General features: G+C 39.9%; 1 protein-coding gene across 15 annotated transcripts in view; it reads right to left on the bottom strand.

Moving 5' to 3' along the window:
- Window positions 1–22151, bottom strand: part of COL24A1 (collagen type XXIV alpha 1 chain) — a 159128-nt gene that overhangs the window by 105901 nt on the left and 31076 nt on the right. For 14 of the 15 annotated variants that reach the window (XR_009962346.1, XM_062606484.1, XM_062606483.1 and 11 more), the window contains 5 exons: window positions 19597–20897; window positions 11406–11459; window positions 8109–8162; window positions 5855–5908; window positions 3685–3738 (listed from right to left, as the gene is read on the bottom strand). Coding sequence is in view for 14 of the 15 variants with exons in the window: in XM_062606484.1 (XP_062462468.1) it covers window positions 3685–3738; window positions 5855–5908; window positions 8109–8162; window positions 11406–11459; window positions 19597–20897 (1517 nt within the window). In the remaining variant the exon portion in view is untranslated. The remainder of the gene's footprint in view (window positions 1–3684; window positions 3739–5854; window positions 5909–8108; window positions 8163–11405; window positions 11460–19596; window positions 20898–22151) is intronic. The other variant, XM_062606488.1, reaches the window with a different exon arrangement.

Below are 22151 nucleotides of genomic sequence, written 5' to 3'. Positions count from 1 at the left end.
TGAATTCTTGTGGCAGGAAGAGAGCAGGATACCCATGAGATTTTATTTCCCCTGTCCCCAAATGTCAGCCCTGTCATCCAGAACAAGTGACAGCTGCTTCCCATCTAAAAACCCCTAGAACAAAACCTACTTTGTTTTCAGAGCAAAACTATAAACCTGCTGAAATAAGAAAGCATGGTATTTGGGAACCTCAAGGTGTTCCAAGATCAGCAGATACAAAAGCTATCAGCGAATAGGATTGTAGGTTAACCCTCAACAGAGGCAATGCAAGTTCTTGTCACAGCTATAAGTTTTCTCTATGAGAGAATGGGGCAAAATAAATGTAGCCCTCCTTCTGGTGTTAATATCAGTGATGCCTTCTTTTTCTGGTCACACTGGTTACCCTGTTTTGGTCAATTCTACAAATGAATTACTAGACTAATTAAAACCTGCCATACACTTTAAGCTCAAGACAATGTTGATTGAAGCCATCTTAAAATATAACACTGAATATAAATTGTGTTGCAGGGTCATTTTTCTTTTGTTTCAATAGCAGGCAAGAATTAAACAAACATTCCTTCTCTGTGTCAAAAATTAAGGCAAAAAATACCAGGGCCTCCATTTCTAACAATTCATCCCATCCTTCTGATGAACAGTTTACAATTGCCTTCAGTGTTAACACGCTCCTTCAAATTTCTGCTGGGCTGTTCTCCATATTTTTCTATTACATTTAACACCAAACTACCTTCTGCAAAGGCAGCATTTAATAGTACTTTCCCTCCAGCTTTCTTGCTGGTTTTTGCCACCTCACCACTTTGTCACCAGAGTAATCACAGCCTTGTTGACTGGATGAATTCTCATTCCAAATAAACTATATTCACTCCCTCTTCTTAAGGTTGTCTGATTTCCTTTATTGACATCCTTTGTGTTCCCTTCCAAAAACTATATGTATGCCTTATGCTTTCCTGTGTACATAAGACTACCATAATTTGGGTATATTTCTTAAATGCAGTGTGGCACCTGACATTTCTCATATTAAAACATGTCATGTTACATGGCATTCAAAATTGGAACTTATTCCACCCGAGTTCTATTTTAGCAATTCTGGCAGATGTGGAAAAAAGCAAATAAATCAGTGCAGAAAAACTGAGCACATGATCCCATGGACTTTATTCTATACTACAAAAAAGAGCAGACTTTGGCCTCTTCAGGAACCTGCTTCAGAAGGTTCCATGGGATACAGCCCTAGAGGGCAGAAGGGCCCAAGACTGTTGGTTGATATTCAAGGATCACCTGCTACAAGCTCACGAGTGTTGCATCCCAACCAGAAGGAAGTGCAGCAGGAGGATGCATGGATGGATAAGGAGCTCCTGAGGAAAATTCAATTGAAAAAAGAGGCTTATAATAAGTGGAAGCAAGGACAGGTGGCATGGGAAGAGTACAGGGATATTGTCTGAGAAGCTAGGGACCAGGTTAGGAAAGCTAAGGCTCAGTTAGAATTAAACTTAGCTAGAGGTATTAAAGATAACAGGAAGGGATTCTACAGGTACATAGCAAATAAAAAACAGACTAGGGACAATGTAGACCCCCTCAGAAAGCTCTCAGGAGAACTGGCTACACAGGATTTGGAGAAGGCTGAGGTTCTGAATGACTTCTTTGCTTCGGTCTTCACTGCCAAAGGCTCTGACTGCACCACCCAAGTCTTGGAAGGCAGATGCAGAGACTGTGAGAATGAAGACCTTGGGCCCACTGTAGGAGAGGAACTGGTTTGAGACCATCTTAAAAATCTGAACGTGCACAAGTCCATGGGTCCTGATGAGATCCATCCGCGGGTCCTGAAGGAGCTGGTGAATGAAGTTGCTAAGCCGCTGGCCATCATATTTGAGAAATCATGGCAGTCAGGTGAAGTTCCCGATGACTGGAAAAAAGGGAAATATAACCCCCATTTTCAAGAAGGGGAAAATGGCTGACCCGGGGAACTACAGACCAGTCAGTCTCACCTCTGTGCCTGGCAAAATCTTGGAGCAGATTCTCCTGGAAGGCATGCTAAGGCACATGAAAATCAACAAGGTGCTTGGTGACAGCCAGCATGGCTTCACTAAGGGGAAATCCTGCCTGACCAATTTGGTGGCCTTCTATGATGGGGCTACAGAACTGATGGACAGGGGTAGAGCAGTTGATGTCATCTACCCGGACTTGTGTAAAGCATTTGACACTGTCCCACACAACATCCTTGTCTCTAAATTGGAGTGATGACAATTTGATGGATGGACCGCTCGGTGGATAAAGAACTGGCTGGATGGCTGCACACAAAGAGTTGTGGTCAATGGCTCAATGTCCGGCTGGAGACCAGTAACAAGTGGTGTCCCTCAGGGATCGGTGTTGGGACCGGTCTTGTTCAACATCTTTGTCGCTGACATGGACAGTGGGATTGAGTGTGCCCTCAGCAAGTTTGCCGATGACACCAAGCTGTGTGGTTCGGTTGATACGCTGGAGGGAAGGAATGCCATCCAGAGGGACCTTGACACGCTCGTGAGGTGGGCTGATGCCAACCTCATGAAGTTTAACCATGCCAAGTGCAAGGTCCTACACCTGGGTCGGAGCAATCCCAGGCACAGCTACAGGTTGGGCAGAGAAGAGATTCAGAGCAGCCCTACGGAGAAGGACTTGGGGGTGCTGGTTGATGAGAAAATGAACATGGGCTGGCAGCATGCGCTTGCAGCCCAGAAAGCCAACCGTATCCTGGGCTGCATTAAAAGGAGCATGACCAGCAGGTCGAAGGAGGTGATCTTGCCCCTCTACTCTGCTCTTGTGAGACCTCACCTGAAGTATTGTGTGCAGTTCTGGTGTCCTCAACATAAAAAGGACATGGAACTGTTGGAACAAGTCCAGAGGAGGGCCACGAGGATGACCAGGGGACTGGAGCACCTCCTGTATGAAGACAGGCTGAGAAAGTTGGGGCTGTTCAGCCTGGAGAAGAGAAGGCTGCGTGGAGACCTCATAGCAGCCCTCCAGTATCTGAAGGGGGCCTATAGGGATGCTGGAGAGGGACTCTTCATTAGAGACTGTAGTGACAGGACAAGGGGTAACGGGTTCAAACTTAAACAGGGGAAGTTTAGATTGGATATAAGGAGGAAATTCTTTCCTGTTAGGGTGGTGAGGCACTGGAATAGGTTGCCCAAGGAGGTTGTGAATGCTCCATGCCTGGCAGTGTTCAAGACCAGGTTGGACGAGGCCTTGGGTGATATGATTTAGCGTAAGGTGTCCCTGCCCATGGCAGGGGGGTTGGAACTAGATGATCTTAAGGTCCTTTCCAACCCTAACGATTCTATGATTCTATGATTCTATTCTAAAATACGTAATACAGAAAAAAGAAATTAAAAACCTATTATTGAAGATTGAATAAAATTGATTTAAAAATGGCTGTATCTCGCAGGCAAGCCTATCTTCCGTACTACCTATTCTCTTTGAGCAGGGGCATGTCATACCTAAGCAACTTTGACTTTCATTCTATTGCAATCTCACTTAATTTAGTTGCAAAGGAAGGTTTTGTGCTGTTCGCTCTGGTGCCTGACAGAGCAGACAGGTCACTGTATCAACAGCAGGTCCAAAGCCCTTCTGTCACCTCATAATCAGCACACATCCACCTAATGCCCACTGATTTCTGCCACAGAGGGTTACACAATAATAGAAACAGAACCTTACCTTTTGGCCTTTGATCCCAGGTGGGCCTGGAAAGCCTATGGGGCCTGGATCACCCTGTACAACAAAAACATGCAGAATCACTATGTCTCACTGAAAGATGACACAGGGCTATAAACATGTAGGGCTTCATATCTTCCTTGCATTCTTGGACATTCAGTATGAAGTAACAGCTAATGTTGTTAGATCAGGCATAGATTTTTTTAAAATTTTACTGTTTTTTTAACAGGAATAAAATTGAAAAGACAACAGCTCCTCAACTGCGACCACCTGATGCAATGTGCATGCTCCTGCATCATACAACATGGCCAAATCATGGCTGGAATAGACTTAGTTCACAATCTTGCATTTACTTTTAGCCAACATAAACGGAATTGAAAAAGCTATACAATTCTTGAAATAACCCCTTCCTTAGAAGTGAGTGGTTTCACCTCAAATAAATAAATAAAAAAAAAATACTGTTTATTGTTTGTGTTCCTGTTATGCCAACAATCCTCAACCAGAAATCAGAGCACCGTTATGGTACATATACTGCCTAAAACATGGTGTAAATCTACTCTGTGTAAAAGACAACATAAAATACTCATATAGACAAAGGTGTTATGCTGGTATATGGCTTACAGTGGCATATAGCAATTCTCATTCAAGTTCTTTAAGCTTGCAACTACATAATGGCATGAATAAGAATTAGAGCATATTGAATGCTAGGGAGATGGAAAAAAAGGTGCATTTTTATCTGTTTTTTGCAGATGGGGGAGGAGAGAAGGTTGTTTTTGTTCTTTTTTCCTTGCTCAGGACTGACAGTGAAGAGACTCTTTCAGGATTAGTGCCCAAATTCAAATCCAGTGAGTCAAGGGACAGATCCTGAAAGTGAGTTAACATCAAAGTAAATTCAAGTCCATTTCTCAGAGTAAGCAAATTTGACTTGCATGAAAATTCAAGAACCTAAAATAGTGAGAACTGTAAAAATGCATATCAATCCCATAGCTTTTTGATTATACATGAATCTTACATGTACTTAGGTGTAGGTCATACATATACATGGGTGGGCTTTAGACTGTTCTATGACAGCTTGGCCATGCCAAAGAATATAGCTTGAGTTTCATTTAGACACACAGAGCTCCCAACACTATGATTAGATTGCCAAAAGCAAAAGCTGGCTAGATTAAAATAATGTTGCTATTTCTACTAAAGTTGCATTTAATTTTCTTATCAGTGTATCAACAGACGCATTTCTGAATTCTATTCAGTGGCTCTTTAACATCGAAAACATATTTGTGAATTTGAGGGTTTGACAAAACGTATGCATTAAAACCAAATAATTATGTGTACATCAGCAGCTAGTAAACAAAAGCTATTTGCTAATGCTTGCTTCATTATGGATATTGGTCCTTGATTCCTACAGTGCTTTCTACTTAGCACAAACATTCCACAATTGAACTACTAGCAAATGCTCTTAATAAAACCTAGCATAAATACAAGCTATTCTAAAAGATATAGCGTAGGTAACACACTACAATGAAAACACGCAAATACATTTTCAGTATTATCACATTCATTATAAAGTCTCATACATAGTCAGCAGATTTGTGATCTAAGAATGAAAGACACAAGCTTTCAAGCCCACAAGTTCTATGAAGAACCATTTTAAATATCTATACTCAGATATTTTTGGCAGAGAGAGCAAACACTAGTTTGGCTAAAGCACGAAATACCTGAAGTGAAAGGACAAATCTTAGCATCGAGAGTCTGTTAAGAAAGTGGTTAAATACAACACAACACGCAATAATGTGTGTCATCACCAGATTTTACCTTAAACAACTGTCTGAACTAATGCAACGTACTGAAGAAAACTGAAATCTGCACTTCGTTATACTAGGGTGAACTGAATTCAATTAAACTGTTCTAAAAGTACATCCTTTTAAATTGTTTTATTTTTATAAGTGAAATCAATATGTTATTTAAGTTTCAGCTTTGACTATAGTTTTCTATTTTCTCTGGCTCATTATATCACTTGTGCCTGCATTGGCCAGCCTCACATAATTGTCAAAATACACCAGCATCACAGTAAATACAAAGTATTGTGCTGCTATAGCTTGTCTGAATATTAACCAAGACTTCCACAAAAGAATGGGACAGACAAAACATTTCTCTATAACTAAGAAAATATTACCTTTTCTCCACGTTTCACCTGTCCTGGAGAGAATCCTGGGTCTCCTTTAGGGCCCTGTTGCAGAGAAGTTAAGCACATTAATATTATCGGGAAGACAGTTTTGAATAATATATGCAAAACAAGTATTTTCAACTACTACAGCAAGAGGAAGGAAAATGTTCATATAAAATGCACTCATTATTGCAGATTTTTTTCTCACAACTTTTTCAACTAAGAACAAAATATAATAGTGTGAGTTTGCATTAAAATACGATTTACATTTTCCAAATTTCATAATCATAGAATGGTTAGAGATGGAAGGAATCTTAAAGCTCATCTAGTTACAACCCACAACCAATGGCAGGAACACATTCCACTAGATCAGGTTTCTCCAAGGCCTGTCCAACCCAGCCTCGAACACTGCCAGGGATGGGGCAGCCACAGTTTCTTTGGGCAACCCATTCCAGAGCCTCACCACCCTTACAGCGAAGCCCTTACTGGTTAAGTTTTAACCTATTACCCTTTGTCCTATTGCTACAGTTCCTCTTCCTTATTTTTAATCTAAAAAACCAAACAGCCATTGTTATGCATGGCCTTCAGCAGTAAGATCGACAACACGTCACCACAGGTCAAGATGCGAGGATATAAAGCACTGCATTATTTAACCTATGTAACACTACAGTTTACTCAGAAGAGTGCCAGAATCCACAAACAAGATTTTTCTTAACTAAACCACTTTTCAGAAAGCCAGGAATGCATCTAACACTCATGAATACTTCTATATTACTTTAACAACACCCACCAACTGTTTATCAGGAATTAAATGCCAATTAAACATCAGCTATCGATTGGAACTACTAGATTATGCTCAGGGCTGGATACTATAATGTAAGGGCATTAGCCAATGTTGTTCCATGCTTCAAAAGCAAGTCCGTAAGTGATGGTTCAATACAGGAGGGAAAATGCATGCAACTCAAAGGCAGAATAAGATTCTACATTAATTTACTGCCAGAAAATAGTGGCAACTTGTCTGCTATGTTTTAAGATCAAACAGAAGTGTTCTGTCTCAGTTTACGCGGTTGGTGCTGGTCAACTGGATCTTCACAGTTACAGACTGGTTAGCACCTAACTATTTTTTTATTTAAAATGTTTCAGAATATACTTGTATTGAAAGGATAATTTACAGTCTAACAGAAATGAAAGAGATCACTAAGCACCTAGTAATATACACATGTATTTTTTATAAATATATAAAATACCTATAAGCACAAGCACACACACATATGATTCCTTCTAAAAATCATGGAGACAACTACAAAACTGACTGGAATTACGATCCAGCAGAGGAGAAAATACATTCTAAAACAAGCCCTAGGAGTAATTGATTACAATTATTTTCCCAGCAATGTATTCTACTACACAGCCAGCATAAATACAGTAAAAATTAATTATGAATCTCAAAGTTTAACTGTTCTTATATAACTAGATAATAACAAAGCACACACAAGAACCAGGGTGACATTGTTTTACAGTGTTTGACACTGAAATTAAATTTCTTTTTATGTCCTCAAGCAGTTTTTAACACCTGTCACTAAAGGTCAGATTCCTGCAATTAGGAATGGTACTAAAATCATGGTTACTGCTGTTTTTTTCCTAACATATCTATCAAATTGTTCAAACTAAATATGAGTTGAAGGCATTCTCCAACTGCACAAAACTGTCAAGTCTATTTAAAGGGCCTGTGTCACAAAAGTTGGAAGGGTTTTATCTGAGCTTTCAGTCTAGTATTTTGCCTTTGGTTTTATCTATCACATCCATAAATCTTCAGAATATTATTCTAACATATTAATCACATGAAAATGTCAGAAATATGAGAATATTTAAATATCAAAGCCTGGCTATTGACAAAAAAAAAAAAAAGGCAATGCAAAAAAGGTTATAGCAATTAAATATTTATTCTACTTAAATTCAAGTTTATCAAAGAGGCCAAGCTGATTTACAGGAACTCTTTTGGGAAGTACAGACTACTAGCACGGATAACAGTTTCCAAATCATCATTCTGCACACAAAAGGGTTTCCCCACCCTGAATAAACTGCTATTTTGTGTTGATTTGAGGTCCAATTTCATTGATTTAATTAAAATATATTTATACTAACAGTCTCTACCTGTAAACCAAAGAAGGCAAATTACTTCTATTACAGGCAACAGTTCTGGAGCTTCCAAAAAGCAATTAATAAGTTGTTTACATGGCAACATGGATAAATATTAACTCACCTTTGGACCTGGCAATCCTGGCAAACCTGGATTACCATGTGGTCCTGGAATACCCTGTAAAACAAACAAGCAAGCAGGAGTGGGATTATTCAATACTCCAGTGAACAAGTGTGAACAGTTTGCAGAGAACCATTTACTGCATCATTGATGCTTTTAGAAGTGCTGGTTAGAATTTTCAGAGGAATCTCGAGAAAATCTTGCTAAAAAATTTAAAGTTGATTTTTTTCCCTTTGTTTTAAAATCTCAGTTTCTATTGTCTTCTCAAATAATTCTTAATGGGTATTTGGCACGCAGTCACTGCAGTGCTGCTCTGCAGCTACAAAACTTGGAGGCTTGGGATAAAATCAGAAAAATAACATTCTGAGGTACCCAGCTATACACTGCAAAGAGAAAGAAGTGGACCAGTTCTCAGCGACTTAAAAAATGACTCAAAGCAGTGTATTCTGCTTCCTGTAAACAAATCACAAAAACCCTTCACCAACCTGATTCTCTCAGCCAGTGTAGAAAATGGCCTTGCTACTAAAAGAGTTGAATTTAAACCATTCCAGAAACAGATTGGACTACCAGGACTATCTATGTCTTCCAGGATTAAGTGTGTGATCCTGCAGTACACTCAGCAATCCTCACTCCTTGACAAACTACACATTAGGGAGTAACAGCTGTCAGCAGCTATTCATCTTCCAAACACTGAAGGACCAAGCTGGTGAAAACCTATTCTTGGAAAGTCAGCAACAACACTTTTATTGAATTTATCAAGGCCAAAATTCCACTCCAATAATTAATCCAAATACCAAAAATAATAAGAAGCCACTTTCTCATATATTCAGAGTTCTAACAACAGATAAACTCAGTGCATGTCTTTCCATCAGATGAGACTGAATTTACCAGTTGTATCTTAACAGATACAGCTTTCAGTGTTACTGTAAGTGTTCCCTTTCACTAATGACAATGTTAACATAACTTCACTAAAACACTAATCCCATGTGCTGTTTGAGAAATTAATTTGCACACTAGCAACTTTGAAGGCACTCTCGGGGATTTAGGAAAAGGAAACAAATAGGAAGTACCAATGTAGCTGCACTGATTAAGTGGTTCCTAGCTTTTGCAGCTTGCGATGTTACTATCTTGGAGCACAGTGCTGCAATGCAGCTGTTGCACAGCTGTGCAACAGAGGTGAAAATTAGGTTAAATGAGAGGTATTGGGGAATATCATCTCATTACTAATTCTGAAATTGCTGAAATTTCATTGAGAAACTCAGAACAAGCCAAGACATGTAGGAAACCTTAACTGTCAGATGTGGACTTCTCTACCCTTGATACTATGCCCACAGTATCCAACCCATGTGAATCTCTTTCAGGATCAGGTTAAACACACACCCAAGAACCCCAGAAGGTGGCCCAGGCAATGTGCCTCTGCACTCTGCTGCTTCCTTTCAACACCTTCAGTCTAATTTCAGGATCACAAATGACAGCTCATGTAAAGGAAGGCAGAAGTCACAGGGTAGACTGGTAGATACAGACATGAACTTTGCATCAACAAGGCTTTACGTGCTTTCAGGCTTGAATATCATACCATGTGTATTCATTGACTGTACTTACTTGAATTTACCAGTGTTGTACAAATTGAAAAGCACTGACATTTCAAAACCATTTATTTCTTTGCTCAAAAAATTCCATAGACTTTTTTGGCTTATATAAATATGTATTTTAAACTCAGAACTACTGGTAAATATTAGTCTCGGCCATTTCCATACTGTTCCAGGCACCTCACTGTACATTGTCTCTTCATATTTGAAAGCATATCCTACTCAACAGTTAATCCAGAAGAGTGACATAGTAGAGCACTGTGCTCTTAAGTATGTCATACCTGTAAGAGACCTAAAAAACCTCAAACTAAAACAAAAAACCCCACAAACAAATAAATCCACTCAAAGAAACAACTGAGCAAGAGGGATCTTGCAAACAAGTATGGCTTTAAACATATGGGTAGCCTCCTCTGAACCAGAAACAGATTACCAATTGTGAGGAACTACTTGGTATGTGGGATCCTGCCTCTGATGCCAGACATATACTCAACATAAGAACCTGAGGTGTTAGAATTGTCAGCTCTTGCATAGAAGTATAATTTGAAAAAAGGATCCAAGAAGTCAGGAAGATACGGATGTGAAGGAATGCTTTTCATTTTATACTTCTAAATGTCTCCTTACCTCCCTTCCCTCCAACTACCCTAAAAATCAGTTTGGTTTTTGGCCCTTTAACCAGTGTGTTTTCCCATCCACGCAGGCCACGTTTTGAAAGCCAGCAAAGCACAGGATGTTCAACACACTATTGAACAGCAGCTTGTTTAAACGTTCCTCAAAGGCTGAGTCAAAGCTCCTCCTACATGTCTGCTGAGCGTTCATATGAACTACTCCCTTATCTGCCACTTGCAATTTGCTTAGATGAGTGCACACCAGTGATAACCACTTAAATCTCCAAACACTATGGCCCGACATCACCTACACAGCAAATCCTTAGCTGTTACCTCCAGCTGCTCTTCGCCTGGAACCTCCAGAATCAACCATGACCGCAGGGACTCATCAACCATCTATTCAGGTTTTTTTGGTACACAGTTGTGCAAACACAGATTTACCCTCTTTTGTCCCATCAAATAGGCCTTGCAGGCTTCTCCCGTATTCTTGGCAGCTGGGGCACAGGTTTCTGCTCACTGTAGCAAATCTCATGCTCTGTCCTCTGGCACAAAGCACAGCTGCTGTCCCTGCTCATGTTGGGGTGTCACACAAAATGAATCCACATTTGCTACTGCAGCTCATTTCTTGGCCAAATTACCCACATATTTATCATCCCTTTTATCAAGCTGCTGTAACACAAGAGACTAAACCAAATCTTTTGTGTCTTTTCCCCCCTCATCTCTCTTGCAGTGGTTAAATCCGCATCCACAGCCCGCTCCTCTGTGGCCTGCTCACTCCCCCTCATTCCAAAAACACATGAACACGACCTTAGATGGGAGCAGCACGGAAAAATTAGAAGTTAATACTGCGAGCTGCAGAAGTTAGGTATAAATATAACAAAGATCTGTGTACGCATCCTTACATGGAACTAACTATGCTGGAGGCTCACAGCAGAAAAGCTGTTTGCTTTGCCTTACTTTGGTCTGTCTGCCAAATGTTCAGAATAATATACTTTCATAATCACCAAACATATAAATAAAGTTGACAAAACCAAAATGATGCAAACTCCAGTTCAATTACTGGTGAACTGCCTAGAGCTACAGAAGAACACATCCATCTTACTCACCCGAGGACCTCTCCTTCCTGATGGCCCAGGTAAACCTGGAGGACCTGGAGGACCCTGGTGATAGAAAATCAAAACAATTGAGGCTAAAACTTGATACAAGGACAGTATCACAAGTCGGAATCAGACCAGCTCTTCTAACTGCTGACTTTCTGCTCATGCAGACCTTCTCAAATTGAAAACCAATTCCCAAACTCCAAGCATGTGTTTTTTTAATCTGGCTCTAAATCAGATTTCTGTTTAGAAAGTATCTTATGTCAGAGGAACTGGAGCTAACAATAATACAAATACACTTAAGTGAAAGTTCCTCAAGAATGATCAGATCAGTTCTAGGATTAGAAACAAGCAAGTACAGTGTATTTCAAAACAAAGAGTAGAGAATAATTAAGACTTTTCATTAAGCATGCTGGCATGCCAAACATATTTTAGAAAAGTCAGGAGTGAGTGAAAAAATTAGATACCTCACAGAAAAGACAGACATGAAATAGAAGAAAATAAATGCAGACAAATGATTGTTCAGTTTCCTATTAAAGGCTTCTGATAAGAATAATTGGTAGCATGTTTGCCCTTGTACATAGCAAATGTGGTTCTCTTTAACGATAATGCAGGGGTTTCTTTTTTTAAATACTAGTGTATAACCAAATGTATCTTTTGCAAATAAATTAGGTTTTTAGTCACTCTATTAGACAGTGTACCACCCTATGTATATCTAGTTGTTTTGACCTTTCCTTTTCTGTTCACATTGAAAACCCGAGAATCTACTTCATTGTACTCAAATACTAATGAGAGCTCTACATTAACGTCTGCACTAATTTGTATTATATTTTGCCTGTCACACTTGAGTCTTAAGGAGGCATGGGCTATTCTTAAGGGTGAATTCAACTCCCATCCAAATGCCAGCATGGCAAGTCTCAGCTTTAACAGAAACCAAGTGCTCCCACTGCAAAGGAAGAGGGGCATCAAGAAAGCCAGATCTCACAAAGGTCAGTCAATGACAGAAGGAAGGGATTCAACTTGCTTTTTCACCCAGGCTTCCTAGCACTCCTGTGTTCTGTACACACAACAGCCTCTCACCTGAGGCACTAGGATAATGGCAGCTGAAATGGCCAGCTCACAGGCTTTGCAAAAAAAAGGGGCGTTGGGACAACAGAGAGAGAGAAAACGACTAAAGGAAAAACAAACACAAAAACCCTTTGCGGTTTTATTAGCAACCAATGAATCCTTTTATTATGACAACAGTTGCATTTTAAAAACCTGAAGTTTTGTGGAAGCGGTATTTCTTTTCCCTTGGAAAGGTAATGGCACTGGAAGAGAAGACTGCTGATTACAAGCTTTAGGCATTGTCAAGCCAATTACATTTATTTGGCAAAAACACAAACCACTCTGGACAATTCTGGGAAGAATATTGTTATTCTGAGGAAGGAAAAAAAAACCTCAAATATTTTCCTTTCCAATTAACAATAATAACCTTAGGAGTCTAAGTGTAGTACAACTGCCCGTTTACAATTGGGAATATCTGTACAGCCATACATACTATATTAAGTCACGATGAAACCCATACTCTGCACTTCCCTTTCTGTGTAATTTTGAAGACACAAGTCTGTGCAACAGTCCTAGTCTTTAGATCAAACCATAATATGTCATACTTTCAGCATAGGAGGTTTGCTATTCACCCTGACTGCATACATGCTCACTAGCATTCTCATATCTTTCTTAACTAAAAAGACCCTGTGTTTACTAAAAAAGTAGCAGACAGACACATGGAAAGCTCCTGACCTGGCATTTTTGTTCAGGCCCAAAAACCTACCTGAAAATGGCACAGAGAGCCCCCACCCTGCCACTGCTGAAGTAGCATGCTTCCTATTATGTCCTCTCAAATAGTAAGTTAAGAGATGCCCTTTGATTAGAAAATTATCCTGGGACTACAAAGGGAAACATATAATATTTTTAATTAAGTAGAATAGTTGCAACTAGTGTGTGCTCTTCTGTGATTTGCACTGCAAGGCTGATCTAGGTCCCTAGCTGCTTTTTGCTTATCTTTCAGAATACATTAATAGCCAAACCCCCATCATTTTCCTAATAGAAATTTTAATGACTATTTCTTAACATCCCTGATCTTTGCTGCCAATTTATCAAATGAAGGCAGTACAAATACTTTTTCCTATGTGACCTTTTCTTTTTTTTAAATAGCACCAAACCCCTGCCCCATTTTGATTGCACTAATTCATAAACAATTATCTCCATCTAAAGAACACAAACCCAAGATAACTTAATTGCAACGAAGCCTTCAGCAACCCCTAAAAGAAGCAGTAAAATGTATTTTGAATGAGGCATCCAGATCTTAATAATACTTTCTCAAGACTTTCTAAAACAAAGTCCATCACTGTAGAGGAAGTCTCTGGTCACCAATAATAAGCAATTAGCACCAGCAATCCAGGTGATTGATTAAAGGACTCTCCTTAACCAGAGTATGTTACTCCTTAATCTGCAGCTCCCTGCAACTTAGGCAACATTTCTTCTGAATGCATACTTAGTAGAGCACACGTAAGTCTTCCTGGAAGTGCTTTACTGACTAGTTTTAAGAAGTTATCCTATCCTATGCACTGCTTCAACCTGTGAAAGCAACTGCAACTTCAGATCAGCACGGCTGTTTTCGTACTAGCTAGGAAGCTATGCCTCTTAAGCATCCACGTAAGCCACAGAAGTCAACAATGACCACAGAATTAGTCATTTGTTTGAATAGCTTTTCCTCCAACTACTGAAAACAGTAATTCAACAAACCTGAAGCAATTAAGAATGTTAATGTGTATTTTTGCATTTGACATTTTAACCACCAACAATAAAATAGTGACTTTGTGTAAGTACTACTAAAATGCATTTAATAAGATCAGTTTACTCAAAACACTAAGTTGTACCCTAAACCAGGTTCAACTTACTGTCCTAAGGAATTGTAAAAATTTCATTTAGCGATTGAGAGGAGAAGCTCAAGTACCAAATAATTGTGGCTTAATCCTGAAACAATCAAGTAGATGCTACTCTTCCAGAAACTCTCACTACCTTTCAAATGGTCATTGGGATGAGCATAACTGTGAACTTTCACAGGCATTTTCTAGGCTACTGAAGCCTTTCTATGGATGCGTTTTAAACTTGCCCTACTTGCCAGCATTAATAAGAAGCATTTCACTTTATATATAACAAGCCCCTCAGATTTCAGATGCAAAGCAGTATATCCTGGATTAAATAAACACTCCTGCACTAACATATGCTGATCCTGCTGCCATTCAACACCTAACTCATATTCGCTGAAGTTCCTCTTGCAGAACTGTGAGGTTTCTCTTTAAAAGGCATTTGACCAGACCCAAATCACTCAACTTCAGCTCACCTCAAACACTTTTTTAAAAAAGACTAAATTTCAGAAACATGTGAGTTTAATGCTTGATCCATCATACACTAAAGCAGGTGGTCCTTCAGCAAAACACAAATCCCATGAACCTTTCTGCACATCATCACCCAATACCTGAAATACAGCAGGAAAGTAAACAAACAGCAGGTTCTGTGACTCTTAAACACCTCTACATGAAAGGAAAATTCAATTCTGACATTGCTAATTATCACTTATTCTACTGTTCAGGTACTACTCTGATTAGCTATGTTTTCCTTATGTGCCACCTAAAATTTCCTACTCTGTCTTCCCATACTTTCTGCGAACAGGCAAAAAAAAGTATCTTTATTAACTCACCCTTTGCAGAACTATTACATGTACTTACTTTCATTACTAAACACGCTTTTATTTTAACCTTTGCTCATGTTTTCTATAACGGTGGGGCCGTTACTGCAGCCTTCTAAAATCCTTCCAGTCTGTCTACATCTTTTTTAAAGCTCAACATCCAAAAACTCCAGCCTCAGCATACCCAGACCAGCAGAAAAACCACCTCTGATACTCACCACTTCTGGTAATGCATTAGGCGTAAGATGCATTTATTCTCTTGTGCACCATAACGTTACTCTATTACGCTCATCTGACTGCCTAGCCAATCACCTGTATCCTCTATTTGGACTTTTAATTTCTGTAATATTGCACTGTTTCATCCCATGAGTTTTAGACCATCTGGAATTCTGATTCTGTCAGTCAGAACTCTTCTACCTACTCCTAGCATGTTTTGTCTACCTTTTCAAAGCATATTACTTCATAAAGATATTAATTATTGAGCACAAGGATCCTACCAAATAATGAATATCTAACATCTATTTTTACTTCTTGCTTCATCTGCATTTCACTGGAAATGATAAAAAAAAACCCAACATGGTTTTCTTTCCAAATGTCTTAGAGCAGGCAGTCACCTGTGTATGATTTACCTCCCTTCTTTACAGCTGTGGAAGTCTTTCCTTTTCTCTGTCAAGAATTCCTATGACAGCTAAGGCAATGTCATCAACATCAGAGGAATTACAGCTTTCCAATAGTGTGGTGCAGAAGAGAGAGAAACTGCATCAGTTTCAGGTGAATTAAATGAAATGTTTAAATATTTAAGACTGTCTTTTTGCTACTAAAAATAAAACAGCAACAATCTCAAGTTTTTATCTGAATCAGCAGATACTGAGATAGACTTCTTTGCCTGGGCAGGGAAATGTGAGGCTTACCTACAGAGCTAAAAATGCATCAAAGTGATTAACTGCCCAATATATCCCCTGTAGCGAGGGAGAGCCTCAGCCAAGCAATTTTGTTCAACCGAGAAATAAGCTAAGAGTGAAATAAACTGAAGTGCAACAGGGTAGCTAAGGTCAAAATAAGTGGAATAAGCCAAGAGTGAAAGGCTGGATGACACTCCTGTTACTGCTGCTTATTTAGCACCACATTCAGAATCTCTGAACTGACCTCTCTCAAGGTTCTCGCTCTCAAGACTCTTGGCTGAAATAAGAGCATCTCATCTGGGACTCAGTTCTGCCTAATGCAGGGATTGCATTTCCAATTCCTCCTGGCAGTATCTCCAGACTACTTCTCCCTACCAACTATATAGCTTAAAGAACACCACCATCGGGTCTATCTACTATTTTCTCCTCCTGGTCAAGTGTCTTCATAATCCAGAAAGCTTTTCCAATAGAGGAAACTAACTCACAGAATCACAGAATTGTTTGGGTTGGAAGGGATCTTACAGCCCATCCAGTTCCCATGCCCTGCCACGGGCAGGGACACCTTCCACTAGACCAGGCTGCTCCAAGCCCTGTCCAACCTGGCCTTGAACACTGCCAGGGATGGGGCAGCCACAGCTTCTCTGGGCAACATCACAGGGAGAACTTCCTCCTTCTATCACATCTAAACCTGCCCCCTTTAAAGCCGTTACCCCTTGTCCTTGCACTAAGTCCTTCTCCAGCTTCTTGTAGGCCCTAGCTCATTTCTCAGGGGAAACCAAATCCTGTGCAAATAGGCCTGCAGGTGCAATCACCTACCAGCAAGTAACCTAAATCTACTCTTCAGCTCACATCAACCCCTCTTCCTACCAGCATGGGCTATGTATCATGTTACTGCAAGCTGCTTTAGGACTACGTAATGAAGAATATCTGCTTGAAAGTTAAACAATTAAAAACACACACCAGATTTATTTTCTTTTATACAGTGCCAAAACCCTAATACAAAAAGGAGTGGCTCACTCATGAATGGTGCAGCTTTCCCTCTAAACTAGTGGTTGAAGAGACCACACTGTTGCACTTTAAATTCACTCTGTATTTTTGTAGGGAATTTTGGTCATTGTAACTGCTAGAATTTTGATCAGGGTCTTAATAGTTTTGAAGAAATAGGTGCCTTTTTCCATATGCTATCCATAAATGAAAGCCTGAATTCTGGAGCACTGCTTTGCAGTGGTGGGTGAATTACACAGCTGTGGCATCATGGAATACAAGGGGCTTAGTTATTATACAAGGCAAGAATGAGTTCTGGTAGATTATTAAAAGCTAAACGGAAGCTAAGGAGTTCAAGAACCACAAAAGCTAGTTCTTGCCCATCAGTTCCAATAGTATGAATATTATTTCTGTGTTGAAATCTTGAAAGAAGATTCAAACCAACCACAACATAATGAAAAAGGAAAAATAAAAAAAGCTGGAGGGAACAGGTTTTCATGTCTCATCAGGATATTTTGCTGCAAGGGAAGTTTGCAAGCTCCTCATGTTGCTTTTTCAGGCTCCCTATTGATAAGACTGTGGGTACTTGTGTAGTAAAGTGTTAGAGCCACATACATAAAAGCTGGATTGTCTCTGTTAGACTAAGGCAGCAAAGGAAGACCACCCCTGCAAGTCTGAAGCCAACATCAGTGGCAGGTACTGCACCACGCAACATCCATGTAACACAATTCTTTACAAAAGCCTGTGTGGACAAGGCCAAGTCTCCTTCTACTATCAACCTCTGAGCAATGCTTCAGCTGCTTCTGTTCCAGTGGGTGCTGCTGGCCCATTCAGCCCAACTAGTGCTTACAAAGGTCTATATGAACTTCCCAGCTCTGCCACTGATCTCCAAGACTTCAGGCATGTTATTTGAATCCTGACCCAGCAAAACACTTCAGAACAAATGCACCATATTCATTGCTACAGACCATACTAAACACAAGGTCTGCTCCAACTGCCTTCCTAGACAAGGCAAACTTCTGCAACCCTGGTCCGTAAGACAGGCATACAAAATGGTAACACAGACACCTTCAAGCTCTCCAAATCAGCTATCATCTTTGACATTGTATGCATAGGGTCTGTGTGTAGAAAAAAAGCGGAGCATTCCCTTGAAGTTTCTTAGTAATGCGAACAGCCTACAGCATTATCAGCAGTCATTTCTGTGCCATGTAAAAAAGAATGGATTTCTCGGCTGTAGCTGACTTAAATCGCAACGTGTAAGCTACCTGCTAAATTGAAAAGCTTCCATTAGCAGTTACTAAACATCCTAAACTCCAAAACTGGAAATTAACATCATGTTGATGACAGATACATACTTACTGATATGTCCCTATAAATACTACTATAAGGGACAAAAGAGAAAAAACACCCAAAGCTGACTTTGCATTCAAAATGGATTAAGCAAGAGCATCCTTGACTAAACTGAATTATTTGTTAACACCTCTTTTAATTGCATAACAAGCCCTTTGCATCTGGATCCTGTGGAGAGTAAAAATTTAACTTTTAAAAAGGTTTTCAGTTGCTGACTACCTTAAGAAAAATATTATTTTGGTGTTGAAAGAACACAAACAATAAAATTATGGGCATAGTCAAATTTATATGAGGAGCTGCTTAACACACATCAAATTGCCTTCTAGTAATAACTACACAAATGCACACACACCACAAAAAAAAGAGAGCAAGTGGAATTATTTACTGCATGCTATGGTTTAAAAAATGTTAACCAACAACTCAAACAAGCACCATCATAACCCCCAGGCTAAGCAGGAGCTGCTGTTCTCTCTTGTCTGTACTAGATGATCTTAAGGTCCTTTCCAACCTGAACTATTTTATGATTCTATACCTTCATATATATTGCTCCCACTTTTATGTATTAAAATGGTTTGAGCCTTGTGCACACAGTAAGGACAAACGGTTTTCTATTAAAAGCACTACTGTGCATTTACAGTTGTTTCAGGGATCACTTACCCTGCAAATGGAAAAATATGCTAATAAAATATTCTAAGACTGTTCTAAAAATAATTTCACATGCAGGTTTGCATGACCCTATAACCTTGGGTTACAGATGGTTTTACCAGTCTAGATTCTGCAACTGGTCCCCTTCCACAATCAGAAGTTTTGATAGCATAGCTCAACTGAGGAAACTATGCCAGTCTTCCAAACAACCTGGTGGTTCTTTCCATCAGCCAATGTCTACATCTGTGTACTGCATGATTTTTTCCTGTAATTTTATTAAGTGAGCAGTCCTCATAACTAGCACCTATAAACATCTGGCTGCATTTCAAAATTTAAAGAAGCCTGGGTTGCCTATCACTTCACCAGAATGTGAACATCTTCGTATTCTTCCAGAAAATAAAAATACAACACTTACACCAAAATTACATGCGGTAAAGAGACATACTTAAGGCAGACAAACATTTGTACAGTACAGCCCAAAAAAGTTGCAGTCATGGCTTTGGCATGCTTTGCAAAATTTCTTTCAAAGCCTCTGTTAAATGTGTGGTGCTACATTATAGTAAAAAGAGGAGTAAAGATAACTTACAGGAGGTCCAGTTTCCCCCTTTGGACCTCTGACACTTCCCACTTCAAACATTTGCTCAAGATCTTCATAGTCATAATCATAATTATCAACATCAATTTCATGATTGTTTTCCATGTGGTAAGTCTCATCAGCACCAAAGGCACCTTCCTGCCCTGGACTGAGCTGATTATCCAAAGGGAGGTCCACAGGCAAACGGCACAGGCTTGCATTGAAGATTTGCTGCTCTCTGCTTGGTTCATCTAAAGGTTTTGCTTTGTCCATTCCACTGCTTTTAGTTTTACTCTGTTTTACAGGGGAAATCAGAGAAGGCTCACATTGTCTGCCTGCATCTTCTGTGGTATTATCTGAAGTATCTGGATATGATCCTTTGGGGGGTTTAGTGATGTTTCTCTTTGTGCCAGTCTCCTGCTGATGAAGAGGCAGACTGATGTACTCCTGGAGCTCTGTTTCAGGCAAAGCTTCCAGCAGCAGAGGTTCGGCCTCTTCAAACTCCAATGCAGAGACATTTCTTGACTCAAAGTCTTCTGGTAGAGAATGACTCTGAGCAACACTGGTAACAGGAATGTTTGGCGCTTCTTTCCTTCTATAAGCCGATATGCCTTCTGACTGCTTTTCCTCATCAGCCATCATCTTCAAAAAAACATCCAGCCCATCTGATGCATGCAGAATTCCTGGCAGAGATCGACAGGTTTCAGCTTGGCGACATTGCTGCTTCACATATTTACAATAGTTTGCAGATGCTTCTGCAGAGGCAATAATATCTAGCTGACATATAACTCCTTCAAAGCTGACAGAGTGAGAGTTCATCCTTCCCAGGGTAAATAAAGCATCCAAATCAAATGTCTCCACTTCAGAAAGTACTTCCCTGCTATAGTGCTTCTTTCCACACTCAGCAAATATCGAGACAGTCTTGTCTCTAATGTCAATGGCAAATGAATGCCATTTTTCATTATGAACACTATAATCAAAGTGTACGGACTGCTTCCCACCAGTGAACACTGCTACCTTTCTTGGTAGCAGCTGGACACCAAACTGCAGCCTACTTTTGTTCCTAATACTGAAAAGGAAAGCATTATTTATTTTGTATGAGTATAACCCAACCAATATGGTGAACTGATGCCCTAGACTTGATGGTAGGACTTGAATGATGGGGGACTCAATATGTGCATCACTAGTTAGTACAACTCCTGATACAGTTAGACGAACACCCTGAGGTAACAGAGATGATGTTGAGGGCACTGCCGTCTCTGAGGGCTGTTGAACATCTTTCACAAGGCCTAGTTGATGAAGAACATCTATTGCTGTAAAAAAGAAATAAAGGCATACTGTTGACTTCTTTTACAAGCTCATAAATTCAGATCCACATAAACAAATGTATGCACATTTTAAAAAAAAAAGATCAGTACTTCCCAGAGCATGTACACAGCACACAGCAAGGCCACCATATCCCTAGTGTAAGGCACACCCATATTTGGCATAAATCAAAGAAATAATTAAAGCCAGAACAAATTTTCTATCTTAAAAGAAAAACACACAGAAAAGCACAAATAATGCCCATTGTAGTTTAATTCATTTATAAAACTGAAAAAATCCCCATCTGGTCTTCAACCTCCGTACCAGTCAATGAACACACTATGTTGGTTCCTTATTTACTTGGCTAATCCTGCTTACTCTTTGAGGTTTGGTTTTGTTTTACTTAAATTTTTTCTTCTGCAAAACATTCTGCAGTAAAACCATAGTTTTCCTTTTTCTCTGAAAAGTTCAAATGAATTTGAGGGGATGGTTACTTGGTTTTAACAAGGCATGAGCTATTCATAACATAGTGACAGCTCAGTAGAGCATCTAAAGATAGTCACTGGTTCAAAGCGAAATATAAAGGTAAGCCTTGCCAAGCAGCTATTATGTGCTGCAGAGATAATTCCACTGGTACCTGGGAAGAATTGCTGTGCTTCCACAAGTGAGTTCTCCACCCACCATGCAAGGCCCTGTGCCATTACAGCCCTGGCTTCAAAGAGAACTGTTTTCCCAGTGGGATCACCCTTGACTGTATCTGTGCCAAACCTAGTCAGACTAAAAGAAAACAAAGATCTTTTCAGGGGGGTGCAACAGAGCATGCCACTGCCTCCTTTCCATCCACATGGTTTATTTGCTAGGACCAGGGACAAAGTGAACTCTGCAAAAACAAAAGTGGTGAGGAACAAGGAAAGAGGAAGAACACTGGGAGCCAAGGGGCGGCAATCCCATCTTCTGGCTCATCTGTCCTTTCATAGGATCTCAGTTTGCAGCTACACAGATGAGATACTGAAGAGTGCACTACTGTACAGCAGGAGATAGCAATGGACATTGAGACAGAGAAACCAGCTGTCCTACTGATTTATGTCCTGTAGATTTGGCTTTGGTGCATAGAAGTCTGGGTAGGAGATCTTCCTACAGGGTGGAATGAGAAGTGGCATTTTCACCGCTGGATTCTCTACTGCCTTACATAACGTGAACTTTGTGCTTTAACCCTTCCCTTAGCTTGGGCCTTTCAGTATCTCCACCTCACACCTGGCTAA

This window comes from Pezoporus occidentalis, unplaced genomic scaffold, assembly GCF_034315485.1.
Source record: "Pezoporus occidentalis ecotype Australia unplaced genomic scaffold, CSIRO_AGI_Poc_V1 ctg97, whole genome shotgun sequence".
Lineage (NCBI taxonomy): Eukaryota > Metazoa > Chordata > Aves > Psittaciformes > Psittacidae > Pezoporus > Pezoporus occidentalis.
Note: the sequence above shows the minus strand (reverse complement) of the source record. Positions and strands in the feature narration are given on the sequence as shown.